At 36.1% G+C, this 25,380-nt stretch overlaps 2 protein-coding genes across 2 annotated transcripts in view; one reads left to right on the plus strand and one right to left on the minus strand.

Moving 5' to 3' along the window:
• Window positions 1-25,380, minus strand: part of LOC145662697 (uncharacterized) — a 357,041-nt gene that overhangs the window by 166,056 nt on the left and 165,605 nt on the right. The gene's annotated exons all lie outside the window — the stretch shown is intronic.
• LOC145661594 (uncharacterized) lies at window positions 19,717-20,253 on the plus strand. Its single transcript, XM_081726912.1, has one exon. It carries the CDS (start codon window positions 19,717-19,719, stop codon window positions 20,251-20,253), a length of 537 nt encoding a protein of 178 aa, XP_081583038.1.

The following is a 25,380-nucleotide window of genomic DNA, read 5'->3' on the forward strand; positions in this document are numbered from 1 at the left end:
AACCTTCCATATAAACTTTAAAACGTTACTTTTGATCATATCTTTAATATTAAAGAATAGGCATTTTGTCTAACATCCGGTCTCTACTCATGATGCTCTTTCAGATGTGCTATCCGGCAATCAGATTTTAGCGACAACTTGTGGGACCCTCCCGTGTAAGACTCTTTTCAATTATCGGTATAGTTTCAACTGATACTATTGGTCATTATATTAAAGGAAATAGACTCGTAGTTTGACTTTTTTTTAATTTTTTTTTTAAGTTTGAGTTCGTGTTTCTTCCGTAGTCATACCGGCAGTTTCATTTCAGTTTCAATGATTTTTTTTTCACTTACTGTTATTTCAGTGATTTCACGCAGGGTAAATGCTTTTATTGATATTCTGAATAATTTTAATTCGTGTGGAATTTTGTACATTGAGAAACATATTTTCACACAAAAAATCTCTGAATTTGTTCCTGTCCATTCACAGCTGTGACCGAAACGAGTCATTTTCAATTAAATCACGCTAGCAAGTTGCTCGACTTTGGCCGATTGAAATCAATACGTTACGAGCAAAGAATAATATTGTATTTCCATTTTGAATAACCAGTGTTAATTACATTTTGAAAAGCTGCTAAGAAAATAAATTTAAAAAAATCCTTCGTAAAGTGTCCTTTAAATATCCAGTGTAGCTGCTTGAGCAATCAGAGATAAGCATTTGTTGACATTTTATAGTTTTGGCCAATCGAGTATTGTTGACATTCATTCAAGTAACTGCAGAGTATATATAATGTTAGTGCTAAAAGAAGAAACATTCATAATTCTACCACATAAAGGCTATAGTTATCTTGTTCTTCTTCAGTGAGAGAATGCAATGAAAATATTCACAATTTACTTATTTATGTGTTACTGGAATAGTTTTAACTTGAAACTGCAACTCTCGGTTCCTATAAATAGTATTTATTAATATTTAATATTAGAAAGCGTATTCGCCCATGATTGATTTCGTGCTCTTGTGCACGACCAGTTATAAGGGAAAAGCACGCCGACCTTCTATTTACGAGGAAAAGCCACGAAATTCACCAACAAGGAATCACCAAGATCAACAATAGTTACGAAACCACATAACAATATTTTACTTGAAATAGAGAGTAAACCTGCGTGTTTAAGTGTTAACACGCATGCGATCCCTGGTTCGATTCAGTTGGGGAACTTGACTTTCATAAAACGTGAGTAATAGCACAGATCGTATGTCTCATCTAGCTAAAGATAAGGCTTAAACTTTAGTCAATCAATCAATCTAAAAGAAGAATACAAAATAAAGACAATGGTAATGTGATAGGCTTATGTAAATCATCATTTACAAAATGTATGTAATGAAAAAACAGTTGGCATTTGCATTGGACCAGCAATTTAAATAAGAGTCAAAACAATATAGTTTTTACTATAATTAAATCGTCACAAAAATTTTAAATCAAATTGCTTGCACGCTGGTGACATCTATTGGCATCAGGCAGGAAGGTAAAACAGGTAGTGGCACCTATCGGTTGGACCGTGTACTATTTGGACTTAACTTTACGCACAGATTGACATGATTTTGTATTGTGAAGAGGATATACTGGGTGGTGTATTATTCTATATATTTGTGTGGAGAATCTATCTATATAAGTAAAAATGAAAGTGACTATGTTTGTGACTTAATAACTCTTGAACCACCCGACCGCAAATTTTAATCATAAATGAGGTTTCCGACCTGGGAGTGTTTTTATTATTTCACTTTGACGATGCAATATATGACGATATGGAGGCGGAGGAGGAGATATATAAAAATGATCGAAAATAGCCAATATTAGTGTCGAAACCATAGTTTTCGGGGTCGCTGAGATGGACAGTGACACTTTCGATGCTGTTTAAATCCAAATTCAGCCCCGTAACTTTTTTTGGGGGGGGAGATATAGCCTATAAAAATGATCAAAAATGACCTATATTAGTGACGAACTCATAGTTTTCGGGGTCGCTGAGATGAACAGTGACACTTCCGATGCCCTTTAAATCCAAATTTAGCCCCGCAGCTTGGGGGGACGGGAGTGGATATATATATATATATATATATATATATATATATGATCGAAAATGGCCGATATCACAGAGCGCTTCGGTAATAGTAAAAATGACTAACAAACCTTTTACTAATTTTTTTTCTTTCAACCCAGCGAAGCGTATAATTGACGCTAGTAAGTAATAAATTGGACATGTGTGGAAGAGAAATGACAACTTGTTTGTAGAACTCAGAGGTTAGTAATTTCTTTTAAGCAAAATAAGGTTAAAGATATTAGTTGATCTGTTGCTACGTTCTCAAGAATAATTGGGTTATTGTGTCATATGTTGTCAGTCTATTTCTCTTTACCTCCATTTAACTCGCAAGTACTCGCACCCTTTTTTTTGTGACAGCAGTACTCACGAGATGGTCCAATAGACCCCCAAATTGATATTATTCCTTTTTTCAATAAAAATATTTTTTAAACAATTAAGACAATGTAGCATAACTCTAGACATGTTTTTAAAAGTATTTGCTGGAATTAGATTTTTTTGTACTGTTTCTGAGACATTTTGTTATATTTTTACATCAGGACTTCTGGCTAGCAACAAAATTTACCAATTTGGGGGTCTGTGTACACCCCGCGCGAGTACTTAAGGGTTAAGTAGCCTTAAGAGTTTCATCTGTTATGAATATTGATTTAGCCGTCACTCAGAAAAGAGGATAACTTTTTCCTCTATTGGATTATACTTTGGTTACTGCTGATTTTAATTATCAATATTTTTATGTTTCTTTCTATTTGTAAATAGTTTCTGATCATAGGCATAGTTACGGGGTATGCCTGTGGACACTTTTTTCTTCAATTGTCATGCATTCTAAAATGTTATCTGTAATTTATCTATTTATTAAAATTACATTTTTTTTACTACATTTAAAATCCAATAACTTAAAATGAGCAATTGAGAATGTTACGGTAAAAGGGTGGGTGAACTTGTAAGTACCTTGGTGCACACTCATATGAAAAGTTCTGGCTTTTGATTAAATTAACCAATTTGAATACAGTTATCGGTTAGTATAGGATTGAACTCTCTACACCTGAAAAGACGAAAAAAATGACAATTTTATTCCCAAAAATTTTCAGCAGGAAACTCATAAAGAGGAATATGTTTTTTCTTCTTATGACGTGAACCGTATAATGATCTAACAAATTAAACAACGCATTTTACAGCATCCCTGTTTACTCGGGTTTATTAATTACCTATTTTCTGCTAAAAGCAAGAGTGAAACGTAAAAGTAAGGTTTTGAGGTCATTGGTTTCTGCTACGTCAATTGGAATTTTTCTTACGTAGATAGGAAATATTCCATTAATGGCCATTGCACTCCGTTACCTATATATGTAATTTACTCAAAGACTAAAACTGTAACAAAACAAGACTTCCACTACAACTAACACTCAGCATGAAATTTAAAACATCCAGAGAACATGTTAACTGGCATTCGCCAAACTAGAAACTGAGTAAAATGACTAAATAACACCCTTATGTTTCTTCTTTAATTATACCTAACTGTGGAACTGTGGCAGGAGAGAATGTAAATAACAGCGATTTAATTATTTTAATTATTATTCATAGTTGTCATTGAAGAATCTTCCATGTTAGTAAGAAGCCAACACACAAGAAATGCCAACGACTCTTAAGATAAACAATTCTCAACTATATTTGCCATTCCATCTTAAAGTGTAAAGTGACCTTCAAACAAGGACGCTTTTGGAGTCGATTGTCCTTCTTGTATGCTCTTATACTGAGGCTTTTTCCGAGAACAAAAGGAAAATCTATTTCAACTGAGCATCATATCTTGTAATGTTATTAGAGATATTTGTAAACACATACAGGGTGTCTGAGAAATCGTCGTACCCTTTATGATCTTTTTCAAGGCAAATGAGTATGCCATATTGTTAAGTTATTAATACTAGGACGCCCAAGGACGGACAATTTGTCCTCTTCGATTTTCTTTTGTTTACTACACTGTTAATGTTGAACCCAGGTTGGATTCCTTTCTTGACTTTTCATTATTTAAGCTAAACAAACATTCTTACAGAAAAATATTTTTTAAAAGAGAAATGGCAATTTATCTCGAACACCCAATACTGGATAATTTGACCGCCATAAGAAAGCTTTGATTCAATGTAAGAAGTAACTTTTAGTTCAATTTTATTAGTTGTAGGCATCTTTCTTGTTATACAATAACTTCATCCACTTTGATAATAATAATAATAGTAATAGTATATACACAAACAATCAAAGATTAGTGTTTATTATTGCTTAATATTTAATTATATGTATAAAACTTAAAAATAAATAAAACAACATACTAACATTATTTACACTACAGTTGGTAAGGTTTCTAATAGTTTCTAATATCTAATAGTTTCTTACATCCCCATAATTATGTTCATTGCAGAGCCCACATAGTCCTCGCCTTATGTTCATAGAGAGCAAAGTATCCTCATTGACCGTTATTTTACACCATGTTTTTTTTTCTTTCTAAGGACGAGATCCTTGCAGAATTTCAAAATATGAAGCGAAGGGTCTGATTTGTTGAGATAAATTACGGAGACACTGAAAATGAAGACACATTACTAAAGTAAATTATTGCAACGAGAATTCAAGTGAAGAGTCTATATGCGATTCAGGTGTAGATGGCAGGAATGTGAAATCAGATGTCAGACATGATCATTTTCAAAGGAAACTGTCCACAGTAACATCAAAAATCGTACAATTGAGTTAGTGACAGATATTCGGGTACCGCTTGACACATCGAGAGATACAGTTTGAAAGATGATGGCATGAAAAATTAGTGGAACAGGATATAAATATCTGGAGAAAGGTTCAATATGATAATATGTACACTCATGTCCAAAATTATTGTCGCATGTCTATAAATGTGTTGTTGTAGAAATATAATTTGATAACGTATTCGCCCAGTATTTCTTATAATGTTAGTATGTGTGTAATCGTCAAAGACACGTATGTTGCAAATTTCATGTCAAAAGAGCATTAAATAAGAACAATAACGCGAAAATAAAACTTTCTTGTCCATTTAATAACATTTTGTATTACTCACTCCAATTCTCTTCTTTGCAATTCTTTTTCTATGAAATTTACTACAAATATACATTTCCCAATTATACACATAGTATCAGTATTAGAAGTAACCTGCATAATCATTATCAAATTATATTCTTACAAAATGACAGTTATAGATGTGCGACAATAATTTTGGAAATGAGTGTACATTGAGAAGTCGTGCTAAACTTGATTTCCTATTTTCCTAAAAGAAAACATGAGGGAAACCATGCACACGGGGCGTAATACTGTATTAAGAGAGAGAGAGAGAGAGAGGTAATTGTGTGAGAACTGTTAGTTGCTGAAAATGTAATCACGCATACAAAATTATGAGCAGAAACAAGCTCGTCGTGTGTTGAACAAACAGTTGTCAATCGAAATAAGGGAACTCGAAGTATTTATTGGAATAATATATTCATATAGTATGATCACTGTAGGAATAATGATATTCATAGAATAAGATCTGAAATTTAGGTTGTGCAATTTTGTAAGGGCGCCAACCCTGGGGAGCCGGGTCCCCCAAAGCTCATGTAGGCCCCATGTATTTTTATGAATATGTATTTTTTATTGTTATATGTATTAATATTATATGTATTTTCTATGAATGCTCCCCAAAGTTACAGGGAAATCGGCTCTCTTGCAATGGCTTGTAGCTAGTTGCTTTATCGAGATGATGATATTTTCTCAGATTTGACTTACAAATGACATGTAACCAGTGTCTACAAAACGATAGATTGGCGTTATTTACTGAGATCTAGAGTAAATTTACTGAAAATTCAAGTTTTCTTCAAATTAAGACCATACATAGCCATCTATGAATAACTTCTGCAGCACGACTCCCTATCAATTTATCTGGTTCTCTGTCCCAAAACTAGATACATAGTAGTTGATGGTAGCAAAGCAAAAGTAAAATAAAAATAAACTCTCTTAGTTTCACGCCCCACGATTTATCCCTTTAGAGTAAGGGAGAGACATATGATTAAGATAGGTGAATGATGATTGAAGAAAAGGTAGAATAAGAATGTGGAAGGAAACAGAAGTATCCCGAGAAAACCCACAAACATGATGTTGTCCACCACTAAATTACTTGGCTGTGGACCGAAATAAGGATCCCAAGCGCCAGAAGTAAGCACTCAACCACTGAGCCATCGTGCCCTTGTGAACTGATTTGTCATATTTTTAACATATCAAGAAAAGTGCGTTTATTCAGAAATTGACAAAGGATATTCTTATTTATTATATGAGAAGAAAAAACACGAAGAACGTCCTACCATAGGACAGCAAGTCTCAAAGCGTAAACTGTATTAGATGGGAAAACGATGTGAGAAAAACATAACTTACATTGTTACAACCTGAGTGGAAGTTTGATTTACAATCTTGAGATAAAAGGAAAACTTAGATAACATTTACCGAAACTTAGTTAAATAAGTACGAATATACAAAATTATCTCTTACCCTGAGGTCCAGAACCCTCTTATCTCCCTTGTTACGAGAACTTCACTGCTTCGCCAACATTATAGGAAAGAGACACAATAGGAATCACACAAACTAATTATGACCTATCGTCAACTTTTATTTAATGATAAGGACAAAAAATCACTGAGGACAAATTGTCCACCTCTTGGCATTTAAGATTGTTCAAAATCCTGGGCGTTAGAGCGTTAAGAAAACATCTATTACTGAAATATGAACAAAATCGTTTGAATTATTTTCGAGAAAATCGTCCGGGAAAACTTACCTCCAAGAATAAACTACCTCTTCTGGATTTTTCCTAAATTATTTATGCTGTATTATATGGTGGCTAATAGAAAATCAATTTATGATATATGAACGAAATCGTTAGATCCGTTTTCGAGAAAATAGCCAATTTTAATTCTCACTTTTCAGTAAACTTTCCTTATTTTTACTTATAAAAAGGAAATGCGGAAAAAAGGTCCCTAGGGAATCTTGTAAAAGCTTTTAAGTTTTAAATTTGGTTTCGACATGTTGAACGGTATGGTCTTAAGATAAATGAACATCTGCACATGGGGACGAATGGACATAGGACGAACAGATGAACAGATACCCAAAAATATGTTTCTCGGCATGAAGAGGCCATGGAATGTGTAAATTCGCTGAAATTTCGAATTTGGTGTTTTTCACGATCACCATACTTGCTTCTCTCCTATTGCTACTCGAAATAAATTGTAAATTAGAGAAAAATCGAAATAAAAATAAGATCATTCTCATATAGTTATGCAATAGTATAGTAGGCTAATAAAGTTGTAGTTGTATGCATCCAGTTAGGTGAATGAAATGAACAGAGTTGATTTATTAATCAATATCAATGGCGTAGGCAAGGCTCCGACTCGGCTCAATCCTTCTTTCCTTCAGTACAGTGATACCGAAATGGATTTTGCTTTCATGTAGTATGTTCCATTTATGACTCTTTTATATACCTAGCTAAATATTTTTTCACGAAAAATAAGCTTTACTTAGATATGTTTAAAGAAAAATTTACTGTCCATAAGCTCTATCCCTAATCCCACACAAGATTTCAACAAACTAGTTACACAACGTATACTGTCTACTTAATTTTTTCAACTCTTTTTCGTTACCATACACATCAAAATTTACCATCAGCTAGTGCGAACAGAGAGCATTAAAAAAAAGTAACGTTTAAATTACTATTTCTATTTAGCTCCGCTTTAGCCACATTGTTAGCGTAGCGACCTTGGTGCTCATCCTGATTCTATTCTCGCTGGGACCACCAAAATTTTCTGGTATTAACCCAGCATCGTGATGCAATTGGAGAGCTACCTGAATTAACAAGCAGGGAACTCTAATCGAGAAAGCCATATATAATGACACCTGCCAAGTGATGCGCTAACCTAGCGTTTCCCAACCTTTTTCAACTTGCGGCACTACGGGTGTTACTTGGATTCTCGCGGCACACTTATAGATATTATTTGTAAATATAAAACACAGTGGTATTTTTTCTGTGATTTTTGATCTCCTCACAGTTCGACAACTGGTTTTTCCCCGTGATAAATCATTATGCTTATTTTTCGTTCTAATTTAAAAATAGAAAAGAATTGCAGTGAAATATTGGACTCAAGTTAAAAAAAAAAAAACTTTCTTATTAAAAACTGTATCCAACCTTTTACTAAGAAGGAAGATCACTAAATAACGAACGAACAAACAAATATATTTTAGTTTTAAAACACAAATATAGGTAATTTATCGAAAGGATTTAATGACATTTCAAATTTTCAAGTTGCGAAATAGTCTGCAACAATAAAGAAGCAATAATGGTCATAACAATGACAACAAATACTTTTTTTTTAACATTAGAAATGTACAGAACAGTAACACGGTATGAAACTTAAAATTGTAGATTCATAATAGAGGTTCATAGTAATGTGAAATACAAATATACATTTTCCCCTACGTTTTACGATTTGATTGCTATAAAATTATTAATTTTGTTTCGATTCCTCGCGGCACACCAACGGTCCATTCACGGCACACCAGTGTGCCGCGGCACACCGGTTGGGAAACACTGCAGTCAGAAAGATTAATGTCGTTACTTGTTAGCAAAGGGTCTTTCCTAGTAAGATAGTGAAATCGGCACTTGATCCAAATTGGGTCGCTATTGACCCAAAAGGTTACCATTGACCTAAAACTACCTCGAAAAACAATTGACCCCCTACCCACTTCCCTTACTGAATTATCGTATCATACATGCTCAAAAATGGAATATTTTTAATTTTGGTGGGGATGGTAGAAAAATTTTGAACGTTCCACAGACTGTAGATACTATTTAGATGTAAATACGCATTTTTTTTTCAAAACCATCGATGCGCATTTTCTTTATTTTTTGCGTGTTGAACATTTTTAAAAAATCTAGAAAAAAATTCGGGGCGGGGAACACGTCGCTGATTTTTTTGGTTAAAAAATTTGTTATACCCTTAAGTACAACATGTATTTTTTTCTAGGCCTGAAAGTGATGGCAACATTGTCAAAAAGAAATAAAGCTGAAAACCAACGTGTTTTTCGCAGTTTTCCCACTGTTTTAGGGTCCTCAAGGTGAGGGTCCCTTCAAACAATCCTTCGCCAAAATTCACAATTTTCATTTATCTTTCAGCCCTTCCGCTCCTGTCGTTCCTTGGCTGCTTCGATTGTGACCATTTCGGAATAGAAACATCAAATATATCTCCGTAACAATGCTTCCACTTCAACCGACTCTTGCACAACGAAGTTACACATACATCGCGTAGGCTCCTCGTATCTATCAGTGCTTGCTTCACTCAAGGTATATAAAATAACAGGTAGCCCCAGTTCGCGATTAGCGTTCTGATTGGCTCCCTGTCCATGACGTCATGTGGAGGTATCTGTGAAGATTGTTTTCGCTTGCCTGCTTGTTACACTTCGCGCTTTATTCGTAAAACTGGACTTCAAAACATAATTATGATATTCCTTGTCTTTCCAAATACAAATAATGAGTTATTTCTACTCACAGATGAGACAATATAATGTAATAAATATATAAATATCGTCAATAATGGTTAATTATCTATACAAATAAAAATGAATATAATGTTTACTCGCTAATTCATTCTAGAGCTTTGGATCGATTTTTATAATTTTTAGTACCGTACATGAGTTGACCTGGCCCTTATTACTTTGGTTAAAGGGCAAATCCTAAGGGGTAGAAGGGGCTCAAAATTTGTACCTAAAATACAGTATCTCACGAATCTGTCAAGTTAGAAAGATGAAACTCGGTATATAAACTCCTCATTAAGCTTAAAGAAAAACATGTCCCATTGTTTTTGAAAATTTCCGTTTTAAGGGAAGAGGAGGCATTTTCTATTCATTGTAACAATGTTTGATTGCCAACTCTCCTCGACCAACTTGAACGATTTTTGGTACTTTAATGCAGCCAGGACTAACTAACTTAGTCGAAATTGGTGTCCAGTCCATGATTTTCAGGGTCACTGAAATAAATAGTGACCATCGCGATGCCGTTTAAAACCAAATTCATCTTCTTTGGGCGTGGAGAAGGGGTGGCATTACGGATTTTTGTCATTTCACTTTCATTGAAACGTAAATTCTAAGGGTAGGAGGAGTTCAAATAATTTCCATAAACCAATCCTCTCAATAAGAGCATTTCAGGTAGTAAAATACATAAAGCAAACATTATTCAAAATTTCAGAGATTCCGGGTATGTAATAACAAATTAGGTTAGGTTGTGTTAGGATAGGTTAGGTTATGTCAGAAATCTAATCTACCCTAACCTAATATAACCGAATCTAACCTAACCTAATTTGATTATGTTATGTTAAGTTAGGTCAGGTTAGAAATCTAACCTAAACCGTTGTATTTAGTATGTATTAACCAAATTGTCAGAAATCGTGACAGCAAAATATTTCCTTTACATTACTAATATTTGTTTATTACTCAATATAACACATTTTACAGTATGTATTACAGGTTATAAGTTGCACAGATATCTATAGAGTGGTATACATACATGAAAGAACCACCGTCACAGGGGAAAATTTGCAGTTATTTGTCCTACACTTTGCCCTTCGATTTATCGGAATTTAGTTTTTGTGGCTTAGCCTCCTCTCTCGGCCAGCCCTTCAATTATAAGAATATGGTAAGAGTGCACTTTGATCAGAACAAATGATTTTGTCACATGATGTGGCATTCGAGAAGGAATAAAATCAATGTGATTTGTACGTAACAGGTACGGTTCGGTTGAACAAGATTAGATTAGGTTAGATTAGGTAAGGTTCGGTTCGTAATAGGTTCCTATGAATGTTCTGCTCAAATGCACTTTGAACTCTTTGCTAGAATAATATTTCAGATACTTAACAAAACTTACGAATATCATTTAAACTAAAGAATATATGAGGGTATACATTTATATTCTCCTTGATACCCCCTTCCATTTCACTTTACGTACAGTATATAAACTCCTTAAGCTTCAGGCCCTCAGAAACAAATGTCATAAAAGTAAAATTAATATTGTTGTTACACACCTCTTTTTCAACTTGACTAGTATCTAGTTTATTTTTCCCCATGCCAGTTTGGTATCAATAATGAAAAAACAGCGTCAGATCTTAAACATTACTTTTGCAGGAAACTTAGAAGCTCGTTTCTTCAAACTCTTTGATAATCCTCTGGTGAAAAGTGAGCAGAACATATTCGTGAGTTATCCACATTAAAAGTGTTCTTTCGCTTACAGCAGGAAATCAATCTTCTTCGAATGTCATCATTTTTAGGGAATCGATGGAACATTATTTCGTTTGTATTGCTTCTTATGTTATTAGAATGAGCTACTGCACAAGTTAGATAACTTTTCCCCATCTTCAAACAGTAGTGTTATTGTTTATGCAGAATTTCACTTATTTTGAAAAATACCGCGATACCTCCGCGTGACGTCACCGACCGCAAAGTATCCTGGGAAAAATGAGAGCAGAAAAGCTATCCCGAGAGTCCCCTGTGCTTCACTGGCTGCAGACAGTGGCGCTCTCTACGGGTAGCACTCTCTACCACGAGCTGTGTGTAACTTTGTTGTGCAAGAGTCGGCTGAAGTGAAAGCACTCTTACGGAGATATATTTGGGGTTTCTATTCCGAAATGGACACAATCGAAGAAGCCAAAGAACGACAAAAGAGGAAGAGACGCAAGGGAAATGAAAATTGTGAACTTTGGCAAAATATTGTTTGAAGGGGCCCTCGGCTTGAGGACCCTAAAATAGTGGGGAAATTGTGCGAAAAACACGTTTGTTTTCAGTTTTATTTCTTTCTGACAATGTTGCCATCACTTTCAGGCCTAGAAAAAAATATATGCTGTACCTATTTTTAACCAAAAAATCAGCGACGTTCCCCCCCAAAAAAAGAATTTCTATAATTTTTGAAATTTTCAACACGCAAAAAATTAAAGAAAATACGCATCGATGGAACTGAAAAAAATGCACATTTACATCTAGATAGTATTTACAATCTGTGAAACTTTCAAAATTTTTCGACCACCCCCACCAAAATTTTAAAAAATATATATTCAATTTTGAGAGCATGTATGATACGATAATTCGGTTAGGGGAGGGGGTCAAAAAGATTTTTTGAGGTAGTTTTAGGTCGAGGGTAACTTTTCGGGTCAACAGTGACCCAATTTGGATCAAGGGCCGACTTCACTATCTTACTGGGAAAGATCCTTTTATCAGTATACAAGCAATGCTGTATAACTAAAGAAAACTGAAAAGATTACAACTTCTTTCTTATCTGTTTCATCTGCCTCATCTCTATGGACTGAACTAAAATGCTTAACTTCGTGTCATAGGAACCCATGAAGTAGTCTGGCCGAACGTATGGCCCACATTTCAGCCACTGACGACACCTAATGCTTGGTGTATGCGTATGTAAGTATGTCAATTCATTTTTATGTTATTGGAATTATTAGTAGGCACAATGACCTGTTTCTGGCTATGCCACTGATAAGTATTGCACTAATTGTTGCATTTGGAAAGTTCATAATTATTATAATTTGTTGGCGTGGTTTAATATTTTTCCTTTTCATACGTATACTATTAATAAAACAGTAAAGCTGACTGACTCATCGATATAAATAGCTAAAAAAAAATATATAATTTGAACAGGAAACTCTCTTGTCATGAAAATAAACGAAAAGAAAGGGTTTTAAAATACTTATCCTCGGTTTAAGCCCTTTTGAGCAAGTTATTATAGGAAAATAAACATTTATTGAGTATCGATTGTCCCGAAAGAATATTAGAATGAGTGTTTAAATCTCCCTTGATTAAATTCTGCATACGTCACTGGTATCTTCTTTCAATTTTTGCATGAAAATTTTCTTCGTAAAGAATTCTTGTATGTTACAACTTAGTTTACTTGGAGGCAGGAATAAGGTCTAAAGGCCTATCAGACCTAATTAATTGACACATGGTCAGCATATCGAATAATGTTGATGTTGCTTTGCTTATCGGGGTTCACTATCCCTTGATTCTAGTAGTGAACTAGAAATTTTAGAAGCCTACATGGGGAACGATTTCAATCTAATAAGTGTGTTTCTTACGTAAGTAATTTTTGAGTGAATTATTATGATTACCATACACCAGTTATTCTCAACTTATTAGTACCGAAATACTGATGAGCTCTAAAGAAAAGTTTGTATGGTCGCGAAATTCTTTATGAACTGTTAAAAATAGTTGAACAGTTTTTTTAGGGTTATATAATTAAGAGATCAGTATTTTGAAATTTAAGGCTCATATTATTCTTCCGTATTTTATTCCGTAGAAGAAGAGTATGTTTTTGGACTCGTACATATATGCTTCATCAGTAGTATAATGCTAAAATTTTTGGTAGGTATACGCTCGACCGTTTTCAAAATTAGGCTGTATACTACCCCCATATACATTAGTTCTTTCATAAACTTAAGGTGAGTATACGCTGGACTATAAAATTTTTAGGTGCTCTCGTATACGCCCCATTATATACATGAATTTGATATATTTTCACATACAATATACGACTTAAGTTACTCGCAACCACGGAAAATATCCTCTTCACCTTAAGAACTTTTTAATTTTACGTTACCCGTTTATGTACTGTTAGCTGAAGGAGAAGAGTAATTAATGAAGATGAATGATAATGAAGGAATTGGTGGAATGAAAATATTGGAGGAAACGAGATAATCCTAAGGAAACAGACTGACATGATGGTGTCCACCACAAACCCATTTGACCTTGCATCGAACTAGAGACCCTTACCATCAGAGGTAAAAGCTATACCACAGAATCATCGTGTCCCCAGAAAGGTTGAGAAACCCTGCTGTATTTGAACTAAGCTTAATAGCCTTCAAACTACAGTAAAGTACGTATTTACAATAATATATCGAATTTAACTCAATATTCTCAGTAGTTCTTCACATCATTTAATGCTATTAACAGTCTCTTAAATTACATTGTTAAAATGTGATTTAACTTTTAAAATTTGATTAAAAATTCCAAAATGTAATTATCTTTAATTCTTCATAACATCATCTTACCAATAAAGCAATAAATAAAATGGTAAAAATATTCCAAAAACAAAACAATGAATGAATGAAATGTAGTGTCTTACCGTCACTTTCAGTGACTTGTATCTGATGGATCCAATATTCATAATATTGATTAAAAATCCTTTATGTACATATTTTCTTCCCTAAAATACCTGAATTATTGCATCAGTGTGTACGTGCCGCACTTAATCTCACTATATACACGAAATATTAATTCACTTCACCTACTGTATATTTGAAATGCAACTATATTCCTTATTGTCCTCGAAAAGAAGTATGCAAAAAGAGGGCGGAAGTGGTTAGCTGTAAAGATATTATCTTGTAGACAATAGGAAGGAAACGTAATAGCACGTTTTGTTAACTTAAGGTTGTCATTCATTATATTTCCTGGTACATCCAATATCTTGTTATTTGTGGTACTGCTAAAATACAAATGATGCATTATTGAAATATTTTTTTCAATATTCGTTGTTCGAATGAAAGTCGATAATTAAATAATTACTAAAACAAATTATTCAGGTAAAGAATAAGTATTCGAGCTATTATTCGGATCGAACACTTATTCCGATAATAAAAAATGCTTGAATACCAATAATGGATCTTCAAATATTCAATTATCAGCAGAAAAATTATAGGAAATATTCGAATTATTTTAACATCAGTAACTTTAAGTTCCTTTTATGTCTTCAGTAAGATTGGTTTTGTTTCAGTGTGTTATGAAAAAATGATAAGAAAGCGTTTTGATTGCCAAGTGTGATTGTCAATCTAAAATGGTGGAATTTTCGTAATCGGAATGAAATAATCTGGAGCGTGAAATACCCTGGGCCAAGGAGAATAGAAAGGGAAGCAAATTAAATAACAAAGGAGCAGACGTATTTGCAGAGCCCACGAAAGCGGCGTCAGCACCACAAGGGGAAAGGGTAGAAGAAAGGAGGTATACGAGGAAGACAAACAAATGAAAATAAGTCATGACGTTTTCTGATAGGCTTACTGGGAGAGGTAAGCGTGAGGAAGCCAATATCCCAACTGAAGTAACCTGTTTCTATGGCCGGGTCCTATCCTTGATTTATTGATTTAGGTATGTGTGGAAGGATCGGACCGCAAACGCCGAGGTCACAGCGGCCCTGTTAGGTAAGATGAGGCGTGGGGAAGGCAGCAGCCCTAGGCAGCGCACAGTGGGCCAGATGCAGAATCTGACTGGAAAAAATTAGTATTCCACCTATACATGTAATATATGATCACTATACCAGTAAAATTATTACTCGGCGCCATAAGTGACCACGATATATTCCAAACAACTGAGAAACGATAAATAAGAGAGAAATAATGAACTAAAAAATAAAAGATAAAAAATACAAAAGTAAATTAGCCAAATAAAACAATAACGTACTTTACCTGCAAAGATTGAAGAGAGAAAGCATCTAATCTTCTTCCAGAGTCCTAGAACTCATCACTGTAGTCTTCGTCGTCGCCGTCTGCATAGTTATTATGATCATCATTATCATCATCATCGACATCATCGTCACCATCATCACAGTTATCACTATAGCGATGTCCTACTTCACCTTCCTGAGATGCTGCACATTTAATAGCAGGTTCTGTAAGCAACTTCCTGACATCAGGGAGGAATGAGTTTTTGTTTCGGGAAGGAGGTTGACTTGGACCTGAGGAGGAGCATGTGTAATACATCGCGAATGTTCTCTTTTCAAGAAATTTTTCTTGCATGAGCTGCCCTATCTGCTCTAATGTGCTTATGTGTTGCTTCTTGAGCTTCCTCGGAGAGCATTCCGATAGGCAAGATGGCTGCCTCAATAATTCTTCCTCGATAAATTAGAATTTTATGAACAGAAACCGGCATGAAGAACCATGGATATAGACTAAGATACAGTTTGGTAGTTTATAATGTGAATTCATCAAATCTTTCTACATTAACTGGAAAACCACATGATATAGTTCACAATATAATACCAAATCGCCGAATAAGTTCTTCATTAATTCCTGTAATTTCAGCGGATTGCGATGGATCTTGGAACAAACGCCGCGCTGTTTTTCCATCATTAGAATTTTCTACTCCTCCAGGTTTGGGCTGATCTACAATTAATCCCATTTTCGTTCGGAACTCTTGAATAATTTGCTCCTTCCGTGAAGAGAATTTGACTTTGTCTTCGGGGTTCGTAGCCTGCCATTTGTGAATGTCCAACCGATAAGCTATATGAATTAGACATTCGGAAAATCGTATCCAAGCATGTGAGGTGGAGATTCCAAATCCATATCTGCTACTATCTATCGCTTTTGTTCGTAATTCAATATTGTTCATATTCTTAGGAGTACATCCACATATATAGCACGTTTGAGAGGACGTTTCTGTGACAGAGTTGCATATCTTCCCATCCACCATTGTGACCACAAGTTCAGGGACAACATTTACTTCCTTCTCCTGAATCAGTACATTAGTAGGCTGCAAATTACGTATTTGCGTTTCCATCAAACGAACCTCCTTTCTCGACAGTTCAGTTGTCTCTCTTTGGTACAACAATTTAACGGGTCAACAAAATCTAGGCGGTGATGGTCTGGGATTTTGTCACAAAATTGCTTTGTCAACCTCCCCATCTGATGTTGAATACAACTATAAGGGAACGAAAGAAATAGCAAAAAAAAAAAAAAAAAAATTCTGAGTTACTATATACACTCTTCGATTCATCTTCTTTTTGAACTTTCTGCTTATATACACTATGACAACTGCTTCCATCGCAACCCCACTTACACATTAATTTCTTTATGTCTCCATCTCTAATACACTGTTTAATAACATATTTCTGTAAAGTCACGATGCGCTCAATTGTCTGATCAAGTAGTGCTTGTAAATGAACTTCGGCTGACATGTCAGTTACTATAATATTCTCTTCTCTGGAATAACACTTTAATTTTGCTTCCCGCACCACACTATACGAAAGATATATGTCACAATGTTTTACCTTTGCGCTTAGTCTCAAATCGGTATACTGGCTTTTAGATAAATTGTTATCTACAATAAGTGTCACGGCTTCATCCGGAGAATAAGTGTTTGGGTAGAGTTTTGGCGAATGATAAGCCTTCTTATATTTTGTTGCTCTCTTAGGTGTCGTTTGAGTGATTTCTCCTAGTACAATTGCGGCATCTCTTTTTCCAGCAGCTCTCAATGACCTTTGGGTAGCCAACACCAGCTCTTGCTCAGAATGCTTTGTAACGAGTGGCTGTACAAGGTTTTCCTTCGACTTCACTCCCGAATCTTCGAGGGATTTACTAGGTCTACCTGATTTGCTCGTCGAAGGCCTATGCTCTTGCCTTCGAGAGATCGTTTTGAAAGCAGTGACCACTTTATCAGAGAACTTAATATGTACTTCCAACCAATCATTATATTTCGATAAAAATCTATCAGTCATTTTATTACACAGCTGCCAACGCTTCTCGAAATCACCTTTGAAGGCACCTAAAGTCACTTTCACACTGCGAAGAACATCCACAGAAAGGCTTTCCATTCCACATTTGTTCGTAACGTAATTATAAAGTGCTTCGTTTCATGGTTTAGAAAGTAGCACCTCGTACAAGTCCTTGCGCATGTCCGGCTCTCTACACCTAACTTTGAAAATAAGATAAATATAAAAATCGGGCAAAAATGGGCAGTAGATCACAACTGTATTTCAAAATACATACATCAAACTACACCATGACAAAAAACCTCGCTACAGACATGGACGAACATTTTTAAATGTCAATTTGAATTTCCAATAGCAGATCTTACTACGTAATTACTTGCACTCTCGAGAGATACTTCTACAGAAAAGCAACATAAACAGATCAAGCAAAACATAAGTTAAACAGCAAGTACATATAATACCTTTACTTACAGCTTATTTCGCAAACGTTCCTTGCTTTTTCACATATATAATTAAACTACAAACTTTACGTTCATATAACCTGAATTCAGCACGCCACAAAGCAGATAATGAACTATCAACTTTGACGTGCTGCGACCACCACTACAAGCTGTTATTTGTGTTTATTGATATGTAACAAGAAACTTTGGTTATCACTTAAAACAACTGTACTATTCGAATGTAGATTAGATATAGTTGCCAAAAGTACTCTTTTCCAGTCAGATTCTGCTTCTGGCCCACAGTGCAGCGTAGAGTAGAGGCCTGCACGGGCTGGGCTTGGGCGGGCCGACTTTGTTATTTCTTTGGGCCAGGCCGGGCTTGGGCTGGCCGACATTGATTTCTCTTCAGGTCGGGCCGGGCTGGGGCCGATCAATTGCAATTCTTTAATAATTATTGACTTTCGTTAAACGATAATTTGAATAAAGCGAAACGTTGAAGAATTGTGTCCGTGAAAAATGTTACAAAGAATGCAATAGCTATTTACAGTTTGTGTTGCTTAGCGGCTCCACTTTCACTATAGAGGATTGCAGGCATTATGCGGTAAATTGAGCTCTGACCTTGACCTTCACTGAACTCAAAATATAACAAGAAGGGGTGGGAATGTTTTGCCTGTCGCTAAACAATATTGCCATCTTCACTTTATGCTAAAAATCAATTAAGTTAGATTTTTGTTACAGGGATTGTTCTCTCGATGACAGGCAAAGTTCTAGGAGGCAATGGTGCCATTCGGGAGGCAAGCGTCAGGTTGTAAACCAAATTTTAGAAATGTTTCTGAGGGTTAGGTCAAATTTAGTACTAAATTTTGAGAAATATTCGGGCTCGAGCTAATTTTTTTTAAAATTTATCGGGCCAGGGTCGGGCCAAAAAGTTTTAAAATTTATCGGGCCCGGGCCGGGCTTGGGCCAAGAATTTTGAAAAACTTATCGGGCCGGGCCGGGCTCGGGCCGAAAAATTCGGCCCGTGGAGGTCTCTAGCGTAGAGACGGTGGTATCCCGGCATTCGCCAGGTGAGACTGATGAAAACAATGGAAAACCGCAGTCGGGATGACTGGGTCATGTCATTCCTTGTGTCCATGTAATTGTCTATCACTGGTGTTTGCTTGTGTATATTTCTTTTCTATATAGTTATTATTATTATTATTATTATTATTATTATTATTATTATTATTATTATTATTATTAGTAGTAGTAGTAGTAGTAGTAGTAGTAGTAGTAGTAGTAGTAGTGGTAGTAGTAGTAGTAGTTGTAGTAGTAGTAGTAGTAGTAGTAGTAGTTGGAGTAGTAGTTGGAGTATATCGGTGTTGTTTACTCAAGAAGAAACAACTGATCAGCAAATTCAATGAACTGGTAGTCTGTGATACACTTGAACAAAGTTGGCAAGGTCGCAGCCTGTACGTACACAGATCATAGTATTTGTCTGAGTGAATTTGATCGTTATCCCAAGAGTGCAGGGATGAAATTAGTACATAGCAATCGGAGCTACCTGTTCCATGCGGCTATTTGTTCGTGAGGTGTCTAATGCGACCGCTCTGGATGAATTGAGAATAGTTCTGGGTTACCGATTTCACCTGTGACACGTGTGTTTTGACAACGTGAAATGTATTCAATACAAGAAAAGGCTGAAATGGTGGTCCTTCATGCAGTTGAAATGAGTCAACGGGAAGCAGTAGCAGAGTATCACAGGCGTTATGCAAATCAGGTAGCACCGTCCCATCAACTCATTTCGATACTCATGGCACGCTTGAAAGCCACAGGAAGCGTGGCGGACAGGCCCCGTAGTGGACGACTACGGACTGCAACATCCTGCGACATGACTATTGATGTGCTTGCAAAGGTGGCAGTTAGTCCTGAAAGATCAACAAGGAAGATTGCACTAGAGGCGTCCATATCTCCGAAGTCGGTCTCCAGAATTTTGTCACGTGAACGTTATCATCCTTACAAGATACATTTGGTACAAGCGTTACATGGGGATGACACAGACCGACGAACAGAGTTCTGCGAGTGGTTTCACCGGACACAAACACAACATCCTATGCTAGAGGCTGACATTCTATTAAGTGATGAGGCTACTTTCACCTTAACGGCACAATCAACAGACACAACGCTGTATTGGTATCGCGAGAACCCCACATAGTTGTTGAAGTGCACAATCAAACCGATAGGCGAGTGAATGTGTGGTATGGAATACACGGCAATGTTATATTAGGGCCCGTGCTTTTGCTTGATAGATTAACATCAGACCAGTATCTACATCATCTGCAAACCGCATTTCAGCCGTATCTGGATGAAATGCCTTTGGTATCGCGACGTGTATTTTATTTCCAGCACGATGAAGCATCTCCAGGTTACGGCCACACAGTGCGACACTGGCTCAACGAGGTGCTTCCTGGCAGATGAATTGGTCGAAGGGGTCCCGTGGAATGGCCGCCCAGATCACCTGACCTCACGCCATTAGACTTTTACTTGTGGGGGTATCTAAAGTCCGTTGTATATCGGAATAGACCCAGAGCCGTGGAACAGCTGCAGAAAAATATTAAAAATGTGTATAGAGCAATAATACCCCGAACACTCCGGTGTGTGAGTGGTAGTGTGCGACGCCGTATCCGTTTGTGCCACCATCAGGAGGGACACCAATTTGAGCACCTATTGGTATAATGCCCAGAACTGTTGCGTCTGGAAGCATGTGCCGTGCGTGCGTGAGGTATGTGCATTTCTTCTCACTGACATGTACAGTAAACCTGTCTGAAAACGACACGATTTATTTTCATTTGTTTGTCTTCTTCGTATACCTCCTCTCTCCTACCCTTCTTCCCTTGTGGTGCTGATGCCACTGTCGTGGGTCCTGCAAATAGGTCTGATCCTTTGTTCTTTAATTTGTTCTCCTTTCCATTCTCCTTGGCCCAGGGTATTTCACGCTCCAGATTACTTCATTCCATCTTGTCCTCCACTCACGTGGCAAAGTTGCATTTTTCTTTATTATTGGGTGCTATACCACTGTCGAGCTTAAACGGTTTGTCCGATTACGAAAATTCCATCATTTTAGATTGGCAACCCACACTGGACAATCAAAATGTTCTCTTATCATTTTTTCATATCTTCAATAGTTAACGAGTTGGCCTACGGCAAGGGACTTTTGACTTGCGCTGTATATATATATATATATATATATATATATATATATATATATATATATATATATATATATATATATATATATATATATATATATATGTGTGTGTGTGTGTGTGTGTGTGTGTGTGTGTGTGTATGTATGTAGATAGGTAGGTAGATATAGATAGAAATAGATTATACTATACTATTCAGCTAAAGTCTTAACTAGTTCCTGTTTCTCTTTTCAATTACATATAAAATTATTGTTTTTTCTTCCAATATTACGAAAATCTAAAGGGTACGGCAAAAGTTTAGCACCATCCTTGTGCTTTGGAAACGGCTTGAGGAAAGATGACGAAAGTTTGGATGTGAGTAGCTGGGGTGGGAGCACCAGATGGTGCCATTTGGCATCATGGTGGCCATCTTGAAATCCGCCATTTTGAATTAAGGTCCAATATTTCAAATGGGAAGTGGGTATGCGACACATGATTTTAGGCTAAAATTTAATCAGAAATACTAATTTGAAGTTATTTTTATCTAACTTGAATCAGTAATAAAATTTTGTGAGTAAATATTGCATGTGGGGTCCTACAAGGTATGTTCTATGTGTTCCCCCTTGTATGTTACACATAAAGCAAGACATTTCTTCCAGTTTTGATGGACCTTAATAACAATTCCGACGTCACAGAGTCACAAGCTGCCTGATTCGTTGTTCGAGAGGTCGGAGATGTGATTCTTTCTTGATAAGCAAGTGTTTTGAATGGCCCCAGAGATAAAAGTCTAAGGGTGTCAGGTTGGACGAACGGGGTGGCCACTCAATTGGCCCTCGACAACAAATCCAATGATCCGGGAACTGTGGATCCTGACACATGGTGCATAGTAAGGAGGCGTACCATCTTGTTCGTAAAAGACAAGGAAGTCACCTTCTGGGTTCAGCAGTGATGGGAATACCTATTCCTGCAGCACGTAAAGATATATGTCCCCATTTAGATTTCCATTGATGAAGAACGGCCTGAAGATACTAGTGTTCCATATCCCACACTATACCATTATCTTTACCGCATGAATTGCCCTAGACGTACTGTGTATGTCCGTTGTGTCTGATCAATGACGTTGACTTTGTTTATTAACCTCAAAACAGAGCCTCAAGTCATATAACTTTATATAAAAAAAATATCTGTCTCAATCACATCTTCATTTTTTTAAGTAGTTATTCTCAATAGAACCTATTTATTCAGTTGGTTAATGTTAACAGATCATGTGGTGTAGGACGTATCTTAGCTGAATTAGCTGAAACACACATGTACGATTTTGCAATTACTTCCATTTATCTCGTAGCTAGCGTCAGTAAATCTATATACTACAGGGCGCAAAATTTCAGTCAGGCGCACTCGCCAATCCAAAAGTGATGGTCGCCAGTAGCTCTCACGTACAAATTATGGAAGTCCCTCCACCCTCACGACCTTTGGTTTGACAAAGAAATAGATTACATCAGGACATAAAATTTCAAAACCAGACAATTGGATTCTGGACAATCAATTTTGAATTGGACAATCCATATGCATGTTAAAAAACATCTTACCTTAAATCCTCACGTTTGTGTAACGCTCTCTCTCTGCGCTAAAGTACCAGTTGTCGATTACAGTTTTCTGATCAAAGACCTTAAGGGAAGGACTACTGATGGAAATTGTCAGCAAATCATTCAGTCTTCAGTGAATTCCTGTAAGAGTCTTAACTCTGTTGAGACTGCTGAAGCCTCTCTCACATGAAGCAGTACTCACAGGTAAAACTGGACAACATGTGACAATTGGAAGCAAATTTGGGAATCTCGTAATGAAATTTTCGATTGAGGGTAGCAAAGGAGGGGCGAATTACAACATTGTGAAGGCTTCACTTTCCATGTCCGTTGTGAAGACTTCATATTTCGTGTTTTCTCACTCAGTGACAATTGTTTTCGTGCGAAACAGAAACTGCGCAGCCCTGTGAGTTTAGGCAGAAACCATTCCTACTGAATACTGGTCGCCAGCTCTAAATTTCCAGCAGCCAATGGCGACCTGGCGTCCGGAAATTTTGCGCCCTGATATACTTAGTACGTACAAGTCAGAAGATTTTTCTACATTCAGATGGAAACACAAGCTAAACTAATTGCTATAACAGAATCAAACTTTCTGAAAGTTTATACATTTCAAGATGATTTGCTTTTCGAAATTCATACCAAATTACCGAAAAAGTCTTTAGATTCTTGGCATTTTAGTTCTATGCATCTTGAACAACCGTAATAGATCACAACACGCTTGTTGATACTAGATCTAATGTTTCAATGCCATTATTTTTAATCGTCTTGATCTACCTATATAAATCTACAGTGTTATCAGAGTGTAACGGAAAAAAATAATGTCCAGAAACGAATTATATTCCAAGCTAATCTCACTGAACTAACCAAAATATTATTGTGAGTATAAATAATCATGTGTGGTTTTCGTAATATTTTATAAAACGTGAGAATTGCTTCTGTACGATAACCACCTACCTAATGAAAATAAACTAAAACTGAAGTATACAGTAATCGCGCTTTTCATTATAACATTAGCTAGAAAGTATACTGTTTAGAAAACAGTATACTGTTTAGTATACTGTATGGTCAATGAGATAAAGCCCCAAATTATGTTGAAGTCTTGAACTTTGGCTTTTACCTAACTATAGTATTGTCACAAGCAGTGGCGGCGATTGGACGTTAAAAGTGGGGGAGGAAGACATGATCTGAATATTTATATATCAATGTTAATATACGAATTTCCCTGGTTGAAACTATATACATTAATATGCCATTTCAGAAAAGTGGGGGGCAACTGCCCCCCTTTGCCCCCCCCCCTAATCGTCGCCCTCACAAGATAAGACATATATCAAATTAGGTTAAACAAAATAATATACTTTAAGGTAATTTTCATACGTGTAATTTTGAAGAAAATCGTAAAAACGATTTTTTATGTCGTTAAAACGTGTGTCATTCTTTGTCAGTTTGATGTAAATGATAGTTTTTATTGTACTGAAATCAGGTCCGTATTTAAATAAGTGCTATTCTGTGCTCGAGCACAGGGCGGCAGAATTTAGAGGGCGGCAAAATTTTAGAATTCTTTTTAACATTCCTAATAAAGTAATATTTAAAACTAGCAATCTGCAGAGTCCCGCGCAAGGGTGAGAAAATATGTTAATGTGTTTAATTCGCTTTAATTACAATAATTACTAATTAGCTAGCTTAACTGATTATTTTTGAAAAGTCATCCTCTCGCCCCCGTACCCCAAGGGGTGAGGATGAACGTCATGAAAACTGATACCGTTAAACTCAGCGACCTCGAAAACTATGAATTCAACACTAATATATGTCGTTTTCGATTACTTTCAAAATCTCGCCCCTTCCCCCCTGGGAAATTGAGTATGACCTTGAAGTTGAATTGGATTAAAACTGTCACTGTTCATCTCAGCGACCCCAAAACTACGAATTCAATTCTAATATTGTCATTTCGGGAGGGGGCGGCGAATTTTGTGCGGGGGCGCAAATTATTTAGAGCACAGGGGCGCACAATATATAAATATGGGCCTGAATGAAATAGAATATTTATTGGAGCGAAGCTGCTCTTTACTCGACTTAGGCGTTCGTTTGTTTGAATATTTCTCCGAGATGTCTGAGCTGCTGTTAACCAAATTTAACATTATTTATTCGAGATCGCGCATAGAGTGTCGTAAGGACTTACATATCCCGATCGGACATATTTTTGAGGAATAATCACCGAAAAACGAGATGCTCACAGTTTTAACATTGGAAAAGTATTTGGCGTGCGAATTCTTATTGTAAACAATTGAAAATAAGATTTTCAGCTTTAGAAATAAGACGAAGCCCTTTTCGTTTTGTTCTCGAAACACACCTTTTCAAAGCCATTATCCTTTTCACCGATATGCCAAATTTAACTATTTGCATGTAGTATTCGTTCACAAAAACTATTGATACACAAGAAATTGTATGAATAATTAATAAAAATGGATAGTTTCGATCCAAATTTATAATTGTCACATACCTAGTTCGTATCTTGTTTATAGCTTTGGAAATATTCAACATGTATTAATGAGACAAAATTGACAAAAGCACTGAATA

This window comes from Thermobia domestica, chromosome 10 (assembly GCF_964235325.1).
Source record: "Thermobia domestica chromosome 10, izTheDome1.hap1.1, whole genome shotgun sequence".
Taxonomy (NCBI): Eukaryota; Metazoa; Arthropoda; class Insecta; order Zygentoma; family Lepismatidae; genus Thermobia; species Thermobia domestica.

Bases quoted from the DNA above. Each gene is read 5' to 3' on its own strand.
- LOC145661594 (XM_081726912.1), top strand. From the start codon at position 19,717: ATGTATTCAATACAAGAAAAGGCTGAAATGGTGGTCCTTCATGCAGTT.